This window comes from Prionailurus bengalensis, chromosome E2, assembly GCF_016509475.1.
Source record: "Prionailurus bengalensis isolate Pbe53 chromosome E2, Fcat_Pben_1.1_paternal_pri, whole genome shotgun sequence".
Lineage (NCBI taxonomy): Eukaryota > Metazoa > Chordata > Mammalia > Carnivora > Felidae > Prionailurus > Prionailurus bengalensis.
The window spans coordinates 55842871-55866185 of NC_057352.1; the positions used below are offsets into that span (position 1 = coordinate 55842871).

General features: G+C 46.6%; 1 protein-coding gene and 1 pseudogene across 2 annotated transcripts in view; one reads left to right on the forward strand and one right to left on the reverse strand.

The window, feature by feature from the left end:
- Nucleotides 1–3438: 3438 nt before the first annotated feature.
- Nucleotides 3439–23315, reverse strand: part of SDR42E1 (short chain dehydrogenase/reductase family 42E, member 1) — a 59480-nt gene continuing 39603 nt past the window's right edge. The window contains exons 1-3 of one of the 2 annotated variants that reach the window (XM_043599756.1): nt 13191–13318; nt 8359–8452; nt 3439–7534 (exon numbers count right to left, since the gene is read on the reverse strand). In XM_043599756.1, coding sequence (XP_043455691.1) covers nt 6421–7534; nt 8359–8426 — 1182 coding nt within the window. In that variant the 5' untranslated portion in view covers nt 8427–8452; nt 13191–13318 and the 3' untranslated portion in view covers nt 3439–6420. Of the gene's footprint in view, nt 7535–8358; nt 8453–13190; nt 13319–23315 lie in introns of those variants that run through there. The other variant, XM_043599757.1, reaches the window with a different exon arrangement.
- Nucleotides 18967–20452, forward strand: LOC122494326 (annotated as a pseudogene).

Sequence of the window (23315 nt, forward strand, 5' to 3'; positions counted from 1 at the left end):
GAGAGAGACAGAGAGAGAGAGAGAGAGAGAGAGAGAGAGAGAGCATAAGCACATGCAAGGGAGGGGCAGAGAGAGAGGGAGACACAGATCCTGAAGCAGGCTCCAGGCTCTGAGCTGTCAGCGCAGAGCCCAACACGGGGCTCAAACTCACAAACCGCAAAATCATGACCTGAGCTGAAGTCAAACACTTAACCGACTGAGCCACCCGGGCGCCCCCAAGACACAGACTTTTAACTCTAGAGAACACAGGGATGGTGACCAGAGGGGAGGTGGGTGGGGATAGGGGGGAAACAGATGATGCACCTGTCGTGATAAGCACTGAGTGATGGATACAATTGTTGAATCACTATATCGGACTCCTGAAACTAATATAACACTGAGTGTTAACTATACTGGAATTAAAATTTAAAAAAACTTAATTACAAAATATAGTAAAACCAAAACCAAACAAACCACTGAATGATAAGCAAGCACTGTGTCCTAAGGGTGAGGGATTCCTGCTTTCTCGGGGTACAGGTTCACCAAGCACCTTGCCAGGGGCATCCTTTACTCAAGGAAATACAGTAGCTCACCTGTCTCTTGAGCTTTGTCTAAATCCCAACAGTGTAAAATCTCACTGTTGTGATCTCTCTGATTCTCAGTTGAGGAAATTGAAGGCTCAGAAGATTCTTAAATTTTTTTTTTTTTTAGTGTTTATTTACTTTTGAGAGAGAGAGAGAGACCAAGCACAAGTGGGGGAGGAGCAGAGAGAGGGAGACACAGAACCCGAAGCAGGCTCCAAGCTCCGAGCTGTCAGCACAGAGGCCAACACAGGGCTCGAACTCACGAACTGTGAGATCATGACCTGAGCCGAAGTTGGATGCTTAACCCACCGAGCCACTCAGGGCCCCAAACGGGAACAATTTTAATAAGACACGAAGTGCTTGGTGCCGGCTGCCGAGGCCGGCTCACACGGGGACCATTAACCCCAGAGTGCACAACTGGGTGGGAGCCAGAAGTAGAATTACGCCGGCTTGTCAGGCTAGGGGATTCGGAAAGCGATACAAGGTAGGAGGTGCCCCAACAATTGTCGGTAAATCAATCTACAGCAGAACAGTACTGGCTTTCTTATAGTCACTGTGTGAGGTGACTTAGGAAAGTAAACCCCTAGGCCTCCTCTGTAGACTCAAGAAATACAATAGCCTGGGTCATCTGGTGCCAGCATTAGTCATCTGGCCCTCAGGACCGTGCTATTCATAACATGGCACCCTCTGACATCCATGATTAGAACAGCACCTATGAAAGCAAGTATTTCAACAGGCTCTTATTCCTTTTTTGCAGATGTAGGCAGTTTTGCATTACCTTTGGTTTCCACTGTGGCGCTCTGTGTCACATGGTGTGACCCCCCCCCCCCAAAACAGGCTCGCAGATAACCGCCCACCTAGCCCTGGGAAGCAGCGCTTGGGGTGGCCCACCCCAGTGGGGTGGCGAATGCCCAGGTGTCTAGCAGCAGACCCGTGTGCACAAGGAGAAACACCGCTCCGGAGTTTATGCGGGTTTGGGGATTCGATCCACAGCTGAGGGAAGGTGAGGGCAGCTGGGAGACATGAACTAACGGAATTCCTTGACTGCGGTATCCCCTGACCTTAGAAAGGATGAAAGCTGCCTTTCAGAAAACAGGTCCGAGTTCTTTAAAGTGGTCAGTTTTCAACTGAGATGTGAAAGGAACACAAATGACTTTCCGCTCTGCCTACAGGCGGCCTGGCCTTGTTACTTACTAGGTCGACAGATCAGAAACACTAACGTACGCGCCAGGAAAGAGTGTTCACTCTAAGAGGGAAAAACAGTGCTCATTCACAACTATTTCTTGAACTCCTGTTTCGTGCAAGGCGTGAGGGACACAGCAGTAAGACAAAGCTCCTGCCCTCACGGAGTTTCCAAGCGCAAGACAGAATTGCAACGGCTATTACAGTTGTGATAAAGGTTGTGAAAGACAGGCAAGTGCTGTAAGAGTTTGTAGCAGGAAGACCACATCTCAACTGTTGGGATCACGGAAGGAGGCCACCGGAAGAAGAGACCTGAAGCTGAGACATGAAATAAACAGTAGACCCACAGTGGGGGAGGGGTGTGAGAAGCTTGGAACCCCGGAACAGGCAAGAAGCTGGTACAGCTTGGGCAGAGAAGGGAGTATGCTGGGAGATGACCTTGAAGCTACTGTAAGCAGGGGCCGGAGCAGGCAAAGCCTTGGGCTCACACTAAGGATTTTCAGCCTAAACCTAAGGAGAGTTTTGAGCAGGGAAGTGAATAGATTTACATCTTTTTTTTTTTTTTTAAGTTTATTTTATTTATTTTGAGAGAGGGAGAGAGCAAGGGAGGGGCAGAGAGATAGGGAGAGAGAGAATCCCAAGCAGGCTCCACACTGTCAGTTCAGGGCCCGATGTAGGGCTCAAGCCCACGATCTGTGAGATCATGACCTGAGCCAAGATCAAGAGTTGGACGTTTCACCGACTGAGCCACCCAGGTGCCCTGACATAGATTTACATCTTTATAGGATCAGTCCACTTGTGGAGAATGGATCGAAGGGTGGCAGGAGGGGATGTAGTGGAAGAGAAAAGGGGATATTATTGGAACCCAGGGCAGAGAGGTAACACCTGTTCACTGCACAACTTTGAGGCATGAGTAGAAGTTAAAATCGATGGGCTTCAAGGTGGGTCAGGTGTGTCAAGTTAAGGGGAGGCAGGGATCAAAGAGTATCCCAGATTTCTGGCATAAGAAACTCAATGGGTCTTGGTAACATTTACTAAGAAAGAAACCCTGGAAGAATTTGGAGAGATTGTGAATTCATCTTGGATATGCGCACTGAGAGTGTGTGTGATGTATCCAGGCAGAGAAGCAGAGGTACTTGGATAGATGGGTCTGGAGCTCAGAATGGTCTGGGCTGGAACTCTATTTAGTGGTCTCTGTTTGGCACAGAGATGGAAATGAAAGCCGGGGGCTTGGACAAGATCACTCAGGGAGAGAAAGTATGGTATTAGAAGAGGGTCTAGGACTGAGCACTGAAGAAATATTCCACTTACAACCAGTGTGGAGGAGAGGATAAAGGAAACCAATGAGACATATAGGACTGTGGTAGCAGGCTCCAACATGGACCCCAGTGATTCCCCACCCCTTGGTCTTTATGTGCTGTGTAGCCTCGCACATGGGATAGCGCTAACCTGGGTAGCCAATGCAGTATTGTGGAAATGACCGTGCACGACTGAGGTTGTGGCTACAAAACCTTTTAAGACTTCAGAGAGACCTAAGGTGGTCCCTAAAAAAGTTGTTCAAATACTAAGGGTTATTGTCCCTCAGCAGTCTGAGCAGCAGCCCAAGGCAAAGAAGGACTTATCTCCAAGAAATATGTGGGTGTGGCTTTTGCCTAATGGAGTGAACTGGAGTAAGACTCAGAGGAGACACACAGAGTTCAAAAATAATTATATTTGCATTAACATTATCAGCTTGGACTGAAAGACATACACTACAAAATGTAAAGAGGGCTTTATATCCCCCAAATTCTACTGGGTGGTAATGGGCTGAGAACATGTTAACTGTCTATCTACACGGGCTACCTTTCACTGAAAGGAAGAATGACTCAGAGGATGGAACCAAGAGCCCAGCCTCCAAGATGGCCCCCAACATTCCCCACCTTCTGGTATCCACACCTTTGGGTACTTCCTTCCTCCCCACACTGAATTAGACTGACCTGTGTAACCAGTATACTGTGGAGTGCCAGCGTGTGGTGTTTGAGGATACGCCGTAAAAGCCATTGCAGCTTCCACCCTGCTCTCCTGGATCACCTGCTCTGGGGAAAACCAGCTACCATGTTGTGAAGACATTCAAGCAAGCCTACGGAGGTGCCCGCATGGTGAGGCATTGAGCCTCCTGCCAATGGTCGTGTGGGTGAGCCATCCTGGGTGGACCCTCCAGCTTCCGTCAGGCTTCCAGGGGACTGTCGTGCCAGATACCATGGGATGACCCTCATGAGGGACTCCAAGCAAACCGACGCAGTTAAGCCACACCAAAATACCTGACCCGTAAAAGCCAGGAGGTGATGTTTGTTGTTTTAAGATATGTCTTGGGGGTACTGTGTTAACATGATCCACCTTAGTGTAATTTGTAGCATGTCTTAGGGTAATGCAACAGATCATTAATACAAGAAGAAAGACCAAGAGTGAGCTCATGAACGGTAGATGAAGTCTTGTCTCAAGGGGACAGTGGACATGGGTGTAAGTGGTGAGGGACAGCCAAATGTCTCTTCCCTGGATGACAAGGCCCGAATAGCCATCCTTAGTTTCGTGTGGAAAACAAGAAAACCCCCACTACACTCAGTCTACTTGGTGCGAGAGAACTAAGAAGTATCTATCATTGTTCTCCGGGACCTTGTTGAAATGTTCTGCAAGTCTGCGATGCCTCTCAAGGACACTGCATAGATGTCTTGCTGAACTTATCCACTCTTTCAGTGGCCTTCTCGTGCGGACACGTCATGCCATTAGTGGGCTGTACGTGAACAGGGGAGCCCGCCGTGCAGCACCTGGACTGCTGGACTTGCCTAGGTGCTCATACAAGCGAACTCCAGGCTAAAGCAAAAGCTTGTTAAGATAGAAAAAGACTCCGAAAACCTTTTACCAAAAATGCTCACCACCACCTCACATTTATGTTTTAATTTATCTTTGAAAGTACTTTCACGACATCTTATTTTACGCTCACAACCACCCGTGTGAGGAGGGTGGGTGGGTGGGTTTGTAGAAAAGGCAGATACGGGTCATTCCCAAATGAGGAAACAGGCTTCAATCGCTTGGTTAAGGCCACACAAACCATTCATGGTTGCAGGTCTCCTGGTATCAGGTTGAGTGCTTTTCTCCAAAAGATCCAGGCAACATTAACCAGGGACTATTCACCTGGCACCTTCTTTCTACAAATAATCTCAAAACAGCTCGAACGTCACCTTCCGCAGCAATCTATCTGCCTTATGCTTTAATACTGGCTTTTCTGAAACTGGAATTGTGGAAGGGGTGAAGATCCTCTGTCTTCTTTCCACGTTGGTTCCTATGCAACTGTACAAACTGAATGTCTTACACAGCAGTCCTCAGGAGTGGCTGGGCGGTAATGACAGCCTTCAAAACATTCCTCATTGGAAGCTGCCTTCAGAGAACAAAACCTCTTCCCGGAAGAAAAGCAGTCTATTAGTTCAGAGTTATGTTTCATTTTTAAATTACAAATAGCATCATTCCCTTGACCATCTTCCTTAATCGGATTTTTAGCCATTTCCTAAATGTTACTCTATGCTCAGAGACCAAAACTTTACAAACACTGAGCATATGCAAACGTGCTGGTTACAGACTCTGAGGGGCTTACCCCAAAGACATTCCAGAAAGGTTAGAGCGATAGCACTAACAGAACACTAACACCTCTGAACAGAACTCCCCTGAGGAAGAAAACCCTCATAAGGGTTTGTATCAGGAATGTATGGCAACGATATTAATTAAAATAATGACTTGTGTGTGTTGAGTGGCACTTGATACGTCTTGTCTAATTTAATCCTCAAAAGAATCCTATGAGGGAAGACACAGTTCTATTTGTTTAAAAATCAAACCTTACCATGTGATCACACAGGTGTAACACCCTTATATCATAAAGGGCAAAGAGTAATTCCTAAAAACTAGAGGAATGAATGGCTAATATGTCTCTCAAAAGCTTCCACTTCCTCAGAGGGTTGGTCTGTAGGGATCTGACCCAATTTGGTGGTTTTCACACATTTTCAAGCCTGTTAGTGTTTTGCCACTCCTGTATCAGTGCACATTTTAGTCTACTGTAACTGGATAGAGATAGTAGAGGACAGAAGTAAGTACATTTTTGACTTCTGAGAAACTCAAGACATTTCCAATTTTCCTCATCTCGCTCTGTGGCTGCAAAATGACTTCTATTGTACCCATCAAAAGGAGGAAGACACAAGAAACCGCATCTCAAACTGATCTTTGCTTCTTTTTTTCTCCTATCATGGTTTGTTTGGTCCAAGAAGGTAAGAAATGAAGACTTCATCCAAGAATCTGTTCTTTTATTTCTTTTCTTTTTTTTTTAAGTTATTGATTCATTTTGAGGTGGGGTGTGGGGAGAGAGAAGGAGAAAGAGAATCCCAAGCAGTCTCCCTGCCACTCGAGCTCACAAACCGTGAGATCACGACCTGAGCCGAGATCAAGAGTCGACTAAGTCACCCAAGTGCCCTTCCAAGAATCTATTAAGTAGCAGTTTGAGGAGCCAAGATTTGCTACCAGGTATCCATTTGTATCTAACTATCTAGATATTGATGTAGATTTATTTAGATAGAGATAGATACATTGTTTAATACTGTGTTTCTTGAAAACCGTCTCACCAAGTGTGATCCGATCGGTGTTTCTAGCTCCTTCAGAGTGATCGAGCCACAGGAGAAGGCAGCCATATGAGAACCACTATGACCAAGAGGAAGACCGTCAGCCCATCCCAAACAAGACACCCGGAGGCATGACCCCCAGGACTTCTGCCATGGCCATGTGCCTTAAACCAGTCGACTACTTCCTGGAGGTCAAATGGCTGAGCCTCGTAACCCAGCTCCTTCTTGGCCTTCTCTAGACTAAAGTAATGTGTGACGCCAGTTTTGTAAACTTCTGTGCGGGTGAGGAAGGGCTGGAAGTTGTAGACCCTACCAAAAAGGAAGTGAGCCATTTCTGTCAGGAAAGCAAAACAGTAGATGAGGGTCAAGGGCAGGCGGATGGATGGGAACCTGTAGCCCAGGCCCTCAACCAGAGGCCGGAGGAACTCAAAGTTGTTCACGGGTCTGCCGTCCGAAATGAAGTAGGGCTGCCCAGAGGCCACGTGGCCCTTGGCAGCTGTCAGGGCCTCTGAGGCCAGAATGTGAGCCTGGACCAAGTTATCCACGTGGACAAATTCAACCAGGCTCCCAGGATCCCCATACACAAACTTGAAGAGACCCCTCTCAATGTAGCTCACTATCCTGGGAAGGTGCCTTTGTTCTCCAGGCCCGTAGATGCCAGCCGGCCTCAGAGCACAGGTTCTCAAGATACCATCACTTCTTACCAGGGGAGCACCACTGGCCTCCAGCACTTTCTTTTCTGCAATAGATTTGGTCCGAGAGTAGTGATCAGGATGGAGGTGAAGAGGTAGGTAAGGCAGAGATTCATCTCCATTTCTGATAACTTGACCTCCAAAGATGACATTGAAAGTGCTAGTGTAAACTAACCTTGGCACCCCTCTCCTCCTGCAAACCTGGAGGATGTGGTCTGTGCCCCTGACGTTGACTTCTTCAATCAGGCTTCGATTCAGCTGCTCCCGCCCCGACATGCCGTAAGAGGCGGTATGGAACACACATGCAATGTCCACATCCTGGAAGGCTTTCTCCACATCACAGAGGTGGCGAATGTCTCCGTGTATAAACTTGACTCCCTCTGGCAAGGGACAAGCAGGGCTTTTGATGTCAAAGAGAATCACATGGAATCCTTTCTGGTTCAGAGCACAGCCTAGGCTGAAACGAGGAAAAGCAAGTTAGATCGAATCGTGACTAAGCTATGCCTGACGAAAACCGCATAAAATAATTCACCAATCAATGTGGGGCTGACCCAAGTCTTCTGGGCTTATCCTGAGTCCCCTCGCTTTACATGTTCATTGTGCAACAATCCCTTATGTAAGCACGCGAATATTCAAAACTGAGGGTCCACATATCCTTGCTTCTTCTATCTTCTCACATAGATGGTAGCAACTACAGGTTCCATTTTCCCCCTCTGTTTTAGGACCCACCATCCTTTCTTTGGGACATTCATGCATGATAACAGAGCTGCAAAGGAATAACTTATTATTTGGGGGCACCCGGGTGGCTCAGGCACTTGAGCCTCAGACTCCTGGTTTCGGCTCAGGTTGTGATCTCATGGTTCGTGAGTTCAAGTCCAGCATCGGGCTCTGTGATGACAGCTTGGAGCCTGCTTGGGATTCTCTCTCTCTCCCTCTCTCTCTCTCTCTCTGCCCTCCCTTGCTCACTTTCTCTCTCTCTTTCAAAAACAAATAAACATTAAAAAAAAGAGTAAGTATTATTTTAAAATGTTTTTGGTGGGCGCATTATCTACACCCGCCCCCAATTTAGTGCCTTTACAAAGAATCTTTCTTAAAGTAGTATATATCTGTAGTTCTGAATTTCAATGTCTGAGCAGTGGGCAACCTAGTTCATTTCTGGTTTAACACTGTTCAAATGAGTAAAAGTCTACACTGTACTCATGTCAGAGTCAAAAGCTGTCATTTTTTTCCCAGCAACTACCAATAAAATAATTCCACAGACGTGTTTATCGATGCACTGACCGGAAACCAAAATAGCCACCTCCTCCTGTAATAAGGACCGTTTCCTTCGGGGATTTGGGGGAGTCCATAGGTGGCAGTCAGGAGCTCACTGGACCTAATAGAAAGAAATGCAACAATGTTACTGACCCCACCTGGCCTAGTGCTGCATCAGAAAAGGGGAGCTGATAACAAGGCTTATGAAGACTCAGCAGAACGCCCAACAGAGGACGGGCACTCTGTGATGTCATTTCTCACACTTCCTTTGCTTGGAGCTCTAAGGGTCTGGGGATTGGTTGTCCCATTACCTTTCCACGTACCAAGGTCACATCTCTCAAAAGCACAGGGTTGCGGAAATGCTTGACGAGTTCTTCTGCACAACCGTACTAAGTACCTGAGATCGCCAGGAAAGCTAACCAGTCCACCATGCAGAGAGAGGTCAGTTGGTGGGACAGCTACGGAGGCTGTTTCTAAACACAGTGGATGTCAGTCACTGATATTTCAACCCAGACTTCCTCCCTGGATCTCCGTGATGTGGTGGCAATCTCCCTCCCTGACTTCATCTGGCGTTCTCCCGCCGCCCACTGGACTCCCTTTGAGATGCCAAGCCCGTCTGCAACTTGAGGGCTACACACACCTTCTATTTCACCTTAGTGGGAAGGGCTGTTCTTTGCCCGGCTGTACCTTTCCCAATCACTAGGTCTGCCTGAATGTCACCTGCTCAGTCAGGGATGCTTCTCTGATTGCCCTAAGGGAGAGCCCCTGACCTTAAATACTGCTGTTGTTTCTTCCTGGCACATCTTATCACCTGAAAGTATCTTTTTTGTTTTAAACTATTGCTCTCCTTACAATAGAACATAAGTCCCATGAGAACTGAGACCTTATGCCTTTTCCACTGACATGTCTTTTCCAGAACCTACCACATGGCAGATGTTCAACAAATATTTGTTGAATTTACGGGTGATTTTGAACACTGTGAAATACACCCAGTTGAGTAAAATTGTTTTGGGCACAAATGATGCAGGGCTCTGCAGTGTGTAAGAGTCATCGCTGTGTAAGTCAAAGAACACTGCGGCTCTCTTTTCTTTCTTTCTTTAACATTGCCATTTTCACTAAACTTCTCTCCTAAGAAATTCTGGGGGGTGCCTGGGTGGCTCAGTAGGTTAAGCATCTGACTCTAGATTTTGGCTCTGGTCATGATCTCACGGTTTGTGAGAGTGAGTCCCGCATCGGGCTCCATGCTGGCAGCGTGGAGCTTGCTTGCGATTCTCTAAGTAAATAAACAAACAAATAAACACAAGTCTGGGTTACGGAATGAAAACAACACAAAGCTAAATGAGACGGAACTCCTGCATTCTGGAACTGACGATGGAGTGAGGCTTTTGGAAGCAGCTAAACTACAAGGTGAAAAGGAGGAAACAAGATTGCTGTCACGTGTCGGTGTAAGCAAGGTGCCGTGGGAGCACCGAGCTGGGCGTGGAGAGAAACTGACTCTGAAGAGCTCATCAGAGAAGACTTCACTGCGAAGTGGGCATCAGAGCTGAAGGGTGACAACAAGAGGACTGAGGCGGGCTGAGACAGGCTGAGGGAGCATGATGAATGAACAGAATGGTGACGGGAAAGGCTGTGTCGGGCAATTAATAATAGTGATTCAGGCGGGAAAGATAGCCTGGGGTCAGCTTGGAGACACCTCTGAGCTCCTGAAGGGGAACGTGAATTCTATTCTGCAGACAACCCAACAGCCACGCGCCCTCTGGTCCTTGCAAAAGATCAAACTTTTCCCGGAGGGAAGGAGAGCCTGAACACCGGCAAGGTCTGGGTAAGAGGTGATGGGGCTGTGCTAGAGGCCTATCAGTGAGGACGCAATCCCAGGGTGCTCCGCTGAAATCAGGACGTGAGCCGGCGGCCGAGCAACTGAGTGAGGCCGCAGTGGGCCACACCCAGGCGGAGTCTGAGGGGTGTGCCATCATTAACCCAAGCGACACACACAGGCTTTGAAAACGTTCTGTTTGGTTAATAGAGTTCTGATTCATAGGATGCCAGATAACAAAGTCTAAGATTTTTAAAAAAAATTTTAATGTTTAATTATTTTTTTGAGAGAGAGAGAGTGAGCAGGGGAGGGACAGACAGAGCGGGAGACAAAGAACCAGAAGCAGGTTCCAGGCTCCAAGCTGTCAGCACAGAGCCCGACGTGGGGCTCGAACCCACGAACTGTGACATGATGACCTGAGCCGAAGTCAGACGCTCAACTGACTGAACCAAACTGACTGAACCACCCAGGCGCCCCAAGGTATTCTTAATACCTCCACAAGAATTCCACGGTAAGGGATTCAGAAAATGGACCAGGCCTCAGAGTCCAATTAAGAAAATTCCAACAGAAATTCTCCCTAATCTCTTAATTATTCTGTTTTTGCAACCACCCACTCCGGACCAGTCACAGGACCACAGGTCAGTCACGGCACATGTGCACATTAATCATGCTGGGGATGTACAAGTGCACGTTATTAATGCTTCAGAGGACCTGCCAGGTCTATTCACCCTCCTTCTCATCAGCTTCCAACTACTGCCACAAGGATCCGAGGGGAGAACTTGTGTGACTGACCTGATCAAGGGGTCAGACGAGAAAGGTGGCAATGAATAGGGGAAAAGTAATGATGGGGCAAGACAGCGAGGAAAAGAAGCCTATCCACCAGGTGGGTAAAACCTTCACAGATCACCAGCCATTAACATCCCCACCCGAGCTGCCGTCTTGTTTCCTGGCTCCCTACATCAAAAAGCACAGAAAAAAACACAAAAAACAAAAACACCGCAGTAAACACATCTCCCGGAAAACTGCAACAAACTTCCAAGAACACTAAGCCAGAAGGGAGAAGCGTATGCAATTTTTCTTCAACTAGCTGCCTGACTTTTACATTCTTCATGGCTTCTGTTTTATTAATTAGTTACCATCTGATTCCTCCTGGGGCTGGGCACTCAGGCCAATGTTTATAATCACAATTACTTTAAGGCTCTTTCAAAACCCGGCTTAGTAATTGCTTTCCTCTGGGTGGAGGGGGGAAGGGTCACATCTGACCTGAGCAGTCATTCTATCAGATATGGGTTAAAGTTAAGTACATGATCCAAAAAAAGGAATCTTAATTACAAACAGGAAAAAATGAAATTTAAATCCGCCTGACCTCTTGATAATACTAAGATAAAGTGAGGGTAATAAAGTTGACATCTCACAGGGAAGTTATGAGAAAACTCATAAAAATGACTACGGGTACCTTAGACTTACAAAGACCTAATTAAATGCGAAGGATCAGTAATAAGAACCTTAGATTATGCACACAGTTCCTTCATCCCTTGAGTTCAAGTTGATGACGTTACTAACCCTCTGGTATTATAATGTAATATACAAATCTAGGTGCCACTGGAGTCCACAACAGATAGGAGAACTGAAGACTGCTTTCATAAAAATAAAATTTTACTACGTTTGCTTTAAGCAAGATAAAATAACTCCAAGTAGTTTAACCCTGTGATGGTGTGTTTTAAATTACTGCCCAAGTACTACCTAGAGGCAAAAGGTAACTGTGTTCTTACTGGATTGAGATCACGAAAATACATTGAGGCTAGAGGGTTTAGAAATGGTGCTGTTCAAATTCCATGTGTGATCTAAAAATTATTTGTGTTTAATATCAAGCAAAGCAATAAAGATGTTGTTAAAGATAAGGAGAGTAACCCTGATACAGGTGAAGGGGGTGGGAGGTATACAACCTAAAAGGCCAAATACACTTGGAAAGAAAATTAACTGGAAAGTCGATATACTATAACAGAGAGTAGCATTGTGGTTACTGGAGACTGGGGGTTGGAGGAAATGAGCCGGCACAAATTTCCAATAATAAGAGAGAGTAAGTTCTGGAGAGCTAGTATACAGCAGTATATGTGACTACAGTTAACAACACTGTATTATATACCTGAAACCTGCTAAGAGTAGCTCTTGAAAGTTCTCAGCACACACGCAATAATTATGTGAGGTGCCTGAGATGTTAACATACTTTATTTTGGTTATTTCACAGTATAACAAATCATCACGTTGCAAACCTTAAATTTACAGTGTTAGGTCAATTATCTCAATAAAGCTGGAAGAAAAAAAATATCTTAAACTACCCCCCCCCCCCCCCCACACTGGGCTACAAATTATGCAAGTTGTACTGGTTGAGCTAGACCTAGCTCTTGAAGCCAGGCCTGCAGGACTTCCCAGCCAGGACTCTTAACCCTGTGTGTCGCCCCCCCCCCCCCGGGGGTTGAGACAAGGCTGTACCACCGCTGCTACTATTACTTATTATGTTTTATTTAAATCTATTCACCTTTTTACAAGAAATACATTCATTTTAAGTGGGAACCTCACACTTCCACTGTAAGTGGGAACCACCCGTCCTACGGAAAGGTAGTATTTCTAGGAACTGCGAAATGACAAGTGATCAAGTCTAGCTAGATACAGATGCCTGCTGCAAACTCTGAGCTTGGGGGGGGGGCGGGGGGGTGTCTGCTGTTAAACACACACACACACACACACACGAAGAAAAAAGGAAAACCCCCAGCGCCTAGACAGTGTGTGAGGTCTTCGCGACATTCTAGAAAGCCACGCGGCGCCCGGCTCGTTGGAATCCGAGAGAGCGCTGGAAAGGGAAGGACGTTCCCATCACCCGGGTGGACGTCACTCACTCCCGCGCCCCGTACCACCTGCCGCCCGGCTCGTCCCACCCCGGCCGCCACGACGCGCGGGGAGGGGCCGGGTCACCGACAGCCGGCTCGGCCCCGGGTCCCGGCGGAGCGGCGGTGGCCCTCCCGACCCAGGCCCGGGGCCCACTCACAGTGGCGAGAGACGGCAGCGCACGCAGGCCGTGAGAGATACGCTCGCCCCAGGCCGGTGCGTCCGCCGCGACCACCCCCGCCCCGCGCGGGAGCCGTCGGGCCGGCCTCCTGGAGCCACTTCCGGGCCTCTCTAGGAAGCCCGGAGGTCTCGGCATCTCTATGATGTGCGGGTCTCGTGTCCATCCTCACCTGGGCTGGGCCAGCAGGTCCACTCCAGGAATCTCTCTCAGGTGCCCAACCCGAGCGTTCCAGCCTCGCGGGAGCCCTTGCAGGGTCATCCCTACTGCTATTCCCACCTCCACTGTCTGCTTTTAGACTTCCGCCTCCGTTTTTGTGTCCCCACAGGGCTGAGCACAGTGCCTGGTAACTGGGGAGGGGGGCGGTGCTCAGCTCAGTCAGTACTGCTGGGATGGATGATGGATGAGGCTCCATGAAACTACTGAATAGTCACTCTCCAGGTCTTTTCAACTCTCTAGCTCGGAGTCTCCACGTTTATGTATGTCTATATGTTTTCCCGTGTCCCTGATTTACCCTAGGTTTTTTTCCGGTTCCAGGTATGAGGGAATGAAAGCAAGACACCGGTAACGTCTGCTACGCATCAGAATCCTGTAATGCTGTGCTTTAAAAAAAAAAAAAAAAAAAAAAAATTTATTATTTAAAAAATTTTTTAATGTTTATCTTAGAGAGAGAGAGAGAGAGAGAGAGAGAGAGCGAGCATGACCTGGGGAGGGACACAGAGAGAGGGAGAGACAGAATCCAAAGCAGGCTCCAGGCTCTGGGCTGTCAGCTCAGAACCCAACACAGGGCTCGAACTCATGAACCGTGAGATCATGGCCTGAGCTGAAGTGGGACGCTTAATGGACTGAGCCAACCAGGTGCCCCTAAAAAAATTTGTTTATTTATTTTTGAGATAAAGCATGCACGAGTGAGGGGCAGAGAGAGGGAGACAGAGTTTTCCAAAGTAGGCTCTGCGTTGACAGCGGACAGCCAGATGCGGGGCCCAAACTCACAAGCCACGAGATCATGACCTGAGCCAAAGTTGGATGCTTAGCCGACTGAGTAACCCAGGAGCCCCAGTGCTGTGCTTTTTAAGGGCACTCCATGTTGGGTTGCGGAGGAGTGGGGTTTCTGTCCGACCCCACTGATTCCCTTGGACACAGCTCCTGAAGTGGCTTGTGACCTGAGCCTTAAGGAACAAGTAGGAGGTGGCCCAAGGAGAAGAGAAGAAAGGAACATTTTGGTGGAAAAAATAACAGGGCAAAAGCATAGAGTCAGGATTGAATGCCACATGCCTGAGGAATAAAGAGGCACTGTAGGCTAACGATATTTGTGGAGATCGAAAGGAGAGGAGAGGGAGAGGAAAAGGGAGACACAGTTCTGTATAGTACTCAGACCAATTAATCTGAAGGGAAAGACCATTGTCTACATTGGGACTGTCCAGGAGGATTCAGCAAGACAGCAGAAGTCTGTAGGTGGGAGAGGGCATGATCCAGACCCCCATATTCCACCCTTTTCTCAGAATTAACCTCTTGACTGCTGCTGGAGCTTCCTCAGAGCTCTGCTGTGGTTTCAGGACACCACAGCATCTGAAAACACTGATATACTTTGAGGGTGTCTGTCTGCCCCTCGAGATCATTTCTCCAGGAGGCCACACTTTCAGGGGTGGTGGTGTTCAGACAGGATGTGTTGTGATCAGCTAGGAGGTGTCATATTAATGTCTCACCTATAGTATAGTAGTGAGCATGAAGTGATGAATAACTTACCTTTCTAGTCTTTAGGCTTAGAGCAAGTATAGCAAGGAGGTAAGGAACAGACCTTAGAGTCAGAGCGGTGGGGATTGGAACCCTGGCTCTGTATAGAAGAGTCCCGAACTGATGAAATGAGGTGAGATCTGTGTCCTCCTCAGACCCCTCCTGGGCAATGTTAGCTGCTTTTGTTATAGATCATCTTCAAGACTACGTGTGCAAAACTTGGACGGGAATATTCACATCAGCATTATTCATAAGCGCTCCAAAGAAGAAGTAATCCAAATGCCCATCAGTGGGTAAATGGATAAATAAAATGTGGTCTGTCCATACGAAGAGAGTATTATTCACCTGTAAAAAGCAACCAAGTACAGGTCTTCCTCGACTTGCAGTGGGATTATGTCCTGATGAAGCCATCGTAAGTTGAAAATATCGTAGGTGGAAACTGCATTTAATTCCCCTAACCTACTGAACATGACAGCTTAGCCTCCCCTCCCTTAAATGTGCTCCGAATACTTACATTAGCCTACAGTCAGGCAAAATCATCTCACATAAGGCCTATTGTATAAGAGTGGTGAGTGTCTCGTGTAATTTGTCAAATACTGTACTGAAAGTGACAAACGGAACTGTTGTAGGCGGACAGGCGGTTGTGTCTCAGTTGTTCCCCCTCCTGATCGCGGGGTTGACTGGGAGCTTTGGCCTGCTGCTGCTGCCTGGCATCACGAGAGAGGATCGTCCAAAACATCGGTAGCCTGGGAACAGATCCTTATTTCCGATTCCCAATTCCAATGGTGGTTTCTACCCAAGGCCCACGGCTTTCTCACCATCAGAAAGTTGAAAAATCGAAAGTCACACCCCTGTAAGTCTGGAGTCAGGGGCCGTCTGTAGTGATATGGGCTACCGCATGGATGGCCCTAGAAAACATTATGCTCGTGTTTTTACTAGCCAGCTTCAGAAGCCAGTCACACAAGACCACATACTGCATGATTTCACGTATGTGACATGTCCATAGGCAAATCCGTAGAGACAAAAAGCCGATTGGTGGTTGCCAGCGGCTGGGAGGTTTGGGGTGAGATGGGGAGTGACTGCTCATGGGTACAGAGTTCCTTTCTGCAGTGACGGAATGTGGCAATGGCTGCACACCTGTGCGAATACTAAAAACCACTGATTTGTATCCTTTAAATGGGTGGGTTTTATGATATGTACATTAGACATCTCCATACAACTGTCATGAAAAACAGATTACACCTACAATATTGTCGTTCTCATTGTAATTGCAATGTTGTCTGAGTAGGAGAGGACAGGATGGCCCATCATCCTGGACATGCCCACAGAAGCGTGTCATAGGAGGCAGAATCAATACAGGTAAAAGTTGAGGAACCATTGCCTTAGGGAAATAAGCATAATTCTCCTTTCCACCATCTCAATATGGAGGCTTTGCGCCCCCCGCCCCGGACGCTGCTGTCACCTTCCTCCTTCTGAGGGCAAGGAGGAGAGAGTACAAAGCAGAAGGAAAAGTAAGGTTTGAATAATAAATGCTTTCCAATTAGCTGCCTTGAAAACTGAGAGTCGGCTTGTATTAATCTTCATGATCAAATTACTTCATTTTGTCTCTCGTCTAACTGCTCGGGTAATTTTATGCCAGGATTATTTTAGTCATTCTAATTATGCAGGCATCAATATTTAGTGGGTGTTTACCTAACCCACTGCGTACCCAGAGGTGTCCTTCCCTCAGAGACCACGGCAGTACAATATAATATGAGTAGGCATGCAAGGTATAGAAATGAAGTCCCTTTGATTTCTCCCTCCTTGTTTGCAAGGAACGTTCAGGTGGTGTCTCTTGAAAGAACAACGTATGTCCTGTTCAGATGTATCTACAAAAGGCAGTGCTGTCCGTGTTACCAGTTCATTATATGATACTAAATGCAATTCTTGTGCAGATGTTTCATTAGGGATTCAGTGATGCAAGACAAATTAAAATTCTCCGTTTGTTTAGATTTTCTTTTTGGCAAAGAACCTTTCCTCGCTAGTCGCCTCGTGTTTGAATTTCTGTCACTGGCAATATCACTGAGCCCCTTTCCCTTTGGGACCCCTTCTCCTTTGAGAGAATGCTCTCTCAGTCTGCTCACTGTGCTCCTCTCAGTCTTTTCCTCCTCATCCTTCATCCCGTCCTCTCCGTTTTCTTTCTTTGGCCCCTTTGTATATTCTTCCCAGCTCTTAACTGGGTACAACCCATGATTCAACCTCCAGCTTTCTTTTCTTCTACATCTACATCCTTTGCCTAAAAGAAGTCATTAGTTATCTTGGTTTCAACTCTGAACGCAGCCCGAGAGACCCCCGAACATGTATAAGCTTGCCCCTAGGAGGTTTTTTTTTTTTTTTCCCCCAACGTTTTTTATTTATTTTTGGGACAGAGAGAGACAGAGCATGAACGGGGGAGGGGCAGAGAGAGAGGGAGACACAGAATCGGAAACAGGCTCCAGGCTCCGAGCCATCAGCCCAGAGCCCGACGCGGGGCTCGAACTCCCGGACCGCGAGATCGTGACCTGGCTGAAGTCGGACGCTTAACCGACTGCGCCACCCAGGCGCCCCACCCCCTAGGAGGTATTTATGGGGACCATCCACCTGTGTGAACCTCATGTCCAAAGGTGTATTCCTTATCTCAAGCAATACCTGGCATTGGCTGCATTTTTTTGACATCTTCTTTTCCTTCATTCAGATATCCATTTAATTTTGCCTTGCAAAGTGTCTTGGACCCATACTCTCTTCCCATTCCTTCTGCTTCCTTTCTATTTTCCTGAGGGCCTCCCGAAAGAGTAGTATCCCAGGGTGCCATCAGGTTAATCTTGGCCATCTTCGGAGTGTGAATATCTCTTAGACAATCCATCCTGAGGCCAGGCCATGGAGCTGCCCTCTCACTCACTTCCTCCCCTCCGGGGTCTAAAAACACCATGCTCCTGTACCACTTTCTCAAGTCCTGTGGAGTGAGGCACAGCTGATGGTAGGATGTGAAATGGAACACTGCCAGGGCACCACATGGACCACAGGACTTGGGAATGTGGAAAGAGAGAGAGACTAGGGCAGGGGCCTCTGCCTACCACTGGGTTGGCTCTGTGAATGGCCATTCTTCTTTCACTAAGAAGCATCTTGTTTAACTAACTAGGTGTACTCCAGCTGAGTAAATCAAAAACAGTTAATTTCAATACAATCACAGGATAATATTTTTGCTTAAATAATCTTATCGAGTGTCTTAAATATATTTTACAATAACTTTGTGGCCGATTTACCTCATTCAACCTATGGAAGATATTCACCATATAATTGGCACAGCGTTCCACCTTGCCAAATCCATCAGCCAGATCAAAGGATTTGAATTCTTTTTGACTTAAATGCCCCAAATGATGCTTAATGATCAGCTGTTAGAAAAAAATGATTTCATATTTCATTTTATTTATTGAAAAATGTGTATTTATTTTGAGAGAGAGAGAGAGAGCAGGGGAGGGGCAGAGAGAGGAGACAGAGAATCCCAAGCAACCTCTGCACTGTCAGTGCAGAGTCGGATGAGGGGCTCAAACTCATGACCGTGAGATCATGAACTGAGCCAATATCAAGAGCCAGATGCTTAACCAACTGAGCCACCCAGGTGCCCCTCATATTTCATTCTAAATAAGTATATCAGCACCCTCATGGCAATTATTTCACTTTTGGTAGATAGATTGATTGACCGATTGTAGAGTTTGTTATTTTCATGCATTTGTTACTGACATTATTTTCATGGGAAAATGTAGAGCATGTTAAGAGGAAAGGAAGGGGGGGCAGGGCACACTGAGCAGGAGACATTTGAGCAAGGAAATATAGGAGGCCAGGAAATTCAGCGAGTGGACAAGAGCATTCCAGGCTGGGGGAAAACCTCTAAGGCAGGAGTATGTTTGAGGACTGGCAAGGAGGCCCTTGTGACTAAAATGGAGCGAATGAGGAGACGGAAGTCAGAGATGTGGTCCAAGAGCTACAGGGCACAAAACATGTGGCCATGGAGCCATTTAAGAATTTTGGCTCTGACACTGACTCTGGGTGAGATGGAGAGACTCTGGCAGGTTTGCAGCAGACGGGTGACGTGACAGGGTCGAGGTTATCCAATGATTTCTCTGGTGCCGGGCTGAGGGTAGACTGTAAGGAGACAAGGGTGGAATCAGAGGGATCTATCAGAAGGCTGTGGCTGCCATCCAGGTGAGAGGTGATGGCGGCTCGGACCAGGTTGGCAGCAGTGAAGTGGTCAGGTAGGGGGTCTATTCTGAAGGTAGGGCCAGCAAGATTCCTTGATAGATTGGATGTGGGTTGAGTCAAAGAGCCGAGTCAAGGGGACTCCAACATGAGTGCGCTCAGCTACTAGAAGGGTGAGGCTGCCCTCACTGAGATGCTGTGATGTGCTTCTGGAACACACACATCCTGAACCAGGACTTGTGTGAGCTGTGAGCTGCTAACTCTGCAGGGTAGAGGGAGGAGAAGCTAAAGGTGGTGTGACAGTAAGGGAAGGAGGAAGAGGAGGGGGTTAAAGAGAGAGTGGGAAAAGCTCAAGGAAGGACCTATGAGCTCAGTGGAGTCCACAGTGGTGGAGGTAGGAGGACATGAAGGGTCTTCTTAGAAGGTAGAGCTCCTGTCAGTGTTCTACACACTGTGGTGGCTGTGTTATGTTCCACAACAAACTACCAGAGACTGAGTGGCCTAAACAACAGAATGTGCTGTCTCATAGTTCTGGAGGCCAGGAGTCTGAAATCAAGGTGTGGGTGGGGTCATGCTGCTTCTGAAGCCTTTAGTGGAGGATCCTTCCTTGTCTCTTGCAGCTTCTGGAGGCTCCAGGCATTCCTTGGCTGTGGCCACATCACTCCAATTTCTGCCTCCATCTTTACATGGCCTTCACCCCATATGGCCCTCCCTCTTTTTCTCTTCTATTTCCTATAAGGATACCTGTCATTGGATTTAGGGTCCACCTGATCCAGAATGATCTAATCTACAGATCCTTAACTTCACCGAAAGTGAAGAAGGAAGCCCCTGCCCCTCCCAAAGCCGAAGCCAAAGCAGAGGCTTTGAAGGCCACGTAAGCAGTGCCGAAAGGCGTCCACAGTCACACAAAAAAGTAGATCCGCAGGTCACCCACACTCTGACAGTACAAGACATTGTGTCTCTGAAGACAGCCCAAATATCCTCAAAAGGGCTCCCCAGGAGAAACAAGCTCACCACTAGGCCATCATCAAGTTCCCCCTGACTCCCGAGTCAGCCATGAAGAAGATAGAAGACAACAACACACTTGTGTTCATTGTGGGTGTCAAGACCAATAAATCCCAGATTAGACAGGCTGTGCAGAAGCTCTGTGACATTGACATGGCCAACGTCGACACGCTGATCAGGCCCAATGGAAAGAAAAAAAGGCATATGTTCAACTGGCTCCTGACTATGATGCTTTGGACATGCCAACAAAGATGGGATCATGTAGACTGAGTCCAGCTGGTGAAATCTAAATATAAATTTTTCACCATAAAAAAATAAAAAAAAATAAGGAACAAATAAAGATCCTTAACTTGATTACACTGGCAAAGACGCTTTTTTTCCCAAATAATGTCACATTCACAGGTGCATGGCGCTAGGACGTAGACATATCTTTTTGGAGCCACTATTCACCCCACTACAGTGACGTACATGATTCCTCTACCCCTCCTTCTCTCCCAGGCCCAACTCCCAGGTCTTTAAAACTAGGAGGAACTTCACTACAGTTGACTTTACTGCTATACATTTTGTTTTGCAAACAGAAAAGAGAAGTTGAATTTCACAATGAATCCAGAATGGTTGAGAGAGGCAGTGACTGACAAGACACAGAAAAAATTCTGGAAGGGTAGGTCCCTAGGATCTGGAAGAAACCTAGACAAGGCCGTGGGATACGGAATTTGAGCCAATATTATCTGGATCCCAACGTTTGGAAAGTTCTAGCTGATACCTGGGTTATCAGGACACAAAATATGATCATACTATATATTCTACTTTGTAAGCTGCCCTCCTTTCTCAAGAAATATTGCAAACATTTCCCCAAGTCATTAAATATTCTTCAACAACATGATTAAAAAAAATTTTTTTTTTACATTTATTTCTTTTTGAGAAACAGAGTGAGACAAAGCATGAGTGGGGGAGGGACAGAGAGAGAAGGAGACACAGAATCTGAAACAGGCTCTGGGCTCTGAGCTGTCAGCACAGATCCCGATGCGGGGCTCAAACCCACAAACTGTGAGATCATGACCTGAGCCGAAGTCGGAGGCTCAACCGACAGAGCCACCCAGGCACCCCTACAACATGATTTTTAATGGCCATATAGCAGTCCATCAAATGAAAGTACTGTAATTTACATAACAAATCCTTTATGGTTAGCCATTTAGGATGCTTCTATGCTTTACATATGATAAATAACACTGAAATGAACAACTTCCTCTATAAATCATCATGCACATCTTTGATTATTTTCAAATGGGCTCATTTTAAATAACCATGAACAATTTTGCAATAGCAATTTCTGCTCATTGTTTTTTTTATGAACTCAAACTTTCCCTTCAGGCAAAAGGAAAAAAAAAATGGAAAAGAAGTTCCTGGAACATCTGGCTTATGGTGTAATTTACTTTTGGTATTCAGCTGTGCTCCCAAATTTTGAAATGTTGTCTTTCTAATAGACTCATCCTAGATTTAATCTCCCTTCTGGAGATACAGATGCAAGTATGTTTTCTTCTGTGAACTTCCAGCCTGGGAGCCTTGACTATATGAGGGAAGCCATGCCAAACTGTACATTGGTTGCTTTCATCCACTTCTTCTCAATTTGTAAGTCCCTAGAAGGAAGGGACAGAAACTGAAAGAAAGGAGTTTTTGTTGACACAAGAAGATCCTTGTGATAATGGCTGCCATTGAAAACTCTGATATGCCAGGCCTTTTACATATATTAGCTTTATAAACAATATGAGGTACAAATTATTATCCCACTGTTGGTGCAAGACTGCGGCTCAGAGCAGAGAGGGCAGTTCACACAGTCAAGTAAATAGCAGAGCTGCATTTCAGAACTTAGCTCACTCAAAGCTACCGTATTGTCTGTTAGTGAGACTCCTAGGTTTTTGAATTTTGAACACTGGGAAGATTTCACACCAAAACTTGGGGAGACATATAGGGTTGCCAGCTTTTAATTTTGCCACGTAAGGGCATCAAAACAGAAGCAACAACTAGCCTGTGATATCCTATCACCACCATCTCATTCACCAAAAGATATTTAAAAAAAATTTTTTTTTCAACGTTTATTTATTTTTGCGACAGAGAGACAGAGCATGAACGGGGGAGAGGCAGAGAGAGAGGGAGACACAGAATCGGAAACAGGCTCCAGGCTCCGAGCCATCAGCCCAGAGCCTGACGCAGGGCTCGAACTCACGGACCGCGAGATCGTGACCTGGCTGAAGTCGGACGCTTAACCGACTGCGCCACCCAGGAGCCCCACCAAAAGATATTTTAATGCCAAAAAGAGAGGAAAGCTATATAGTCTCTGAAGGTAATCCTTTAAATTGTATGAATTCAGCTTATGAAGATCAGTAGATTGCACTTAATGATGACCATCAGGTCACGATGGACCACTGAAAAGTGGTTACCATCTCTAGACCACATTTAAGAATTGCACCCAGGGACACCTGGGTGGCTGTCGGTTAAATGTCTGACTCTTGATTTCGGCTCGGGGCATGATCTCCCGGTTCATGAGATTGAGCCCAGCTGTCAGCACAGAGCCTGTGTGGGAGTATCTCTCTCCTTCCCTCTCTGCCCCTCCTCCACTCGTGCTCTCACTCTCTCTCAAAAATAATCAATAAACTTAAAAAAAAAAATAATTGCTTTCAGAAGTCATGTTACCATCAGTGCCTTGATGGAATGATTGCTCGGGCTTGGCTGACAGACATGGAAGGAGATTTGTGGCCTTCCTTCTGCTGCAGGAAGAAGCTGGCAAAACATTCCTTCAGCCATTGAGAGTGGGGCATTCATGCCATTATTCTCTTCTCTATTCAGGGTAGAATTTTCATACTCTGGTCCTTCCCAAGAGGGTGGAAAGGAAGTGAGGACAGAGACAGAGGCTATAGATTCATTTCAAGACATTTAAGGGAAAAGGAGAAGGGAGAGAGATCTGGATACACAGGCAGAAAGATTTTTATACATGCTGATTCCTTAATGTATCTCTGAGAAGTAGAGCTGTATTAGGTGGAGACCCCTTGTCGGTAAATAAGTGGATAAGTCAAAATAGAACTCAGGGATCTTTCAAGCTGGCTCTTTACGGATGTTACTGTTTTGATACACAATGTATGGGAGGCAAGGACAATG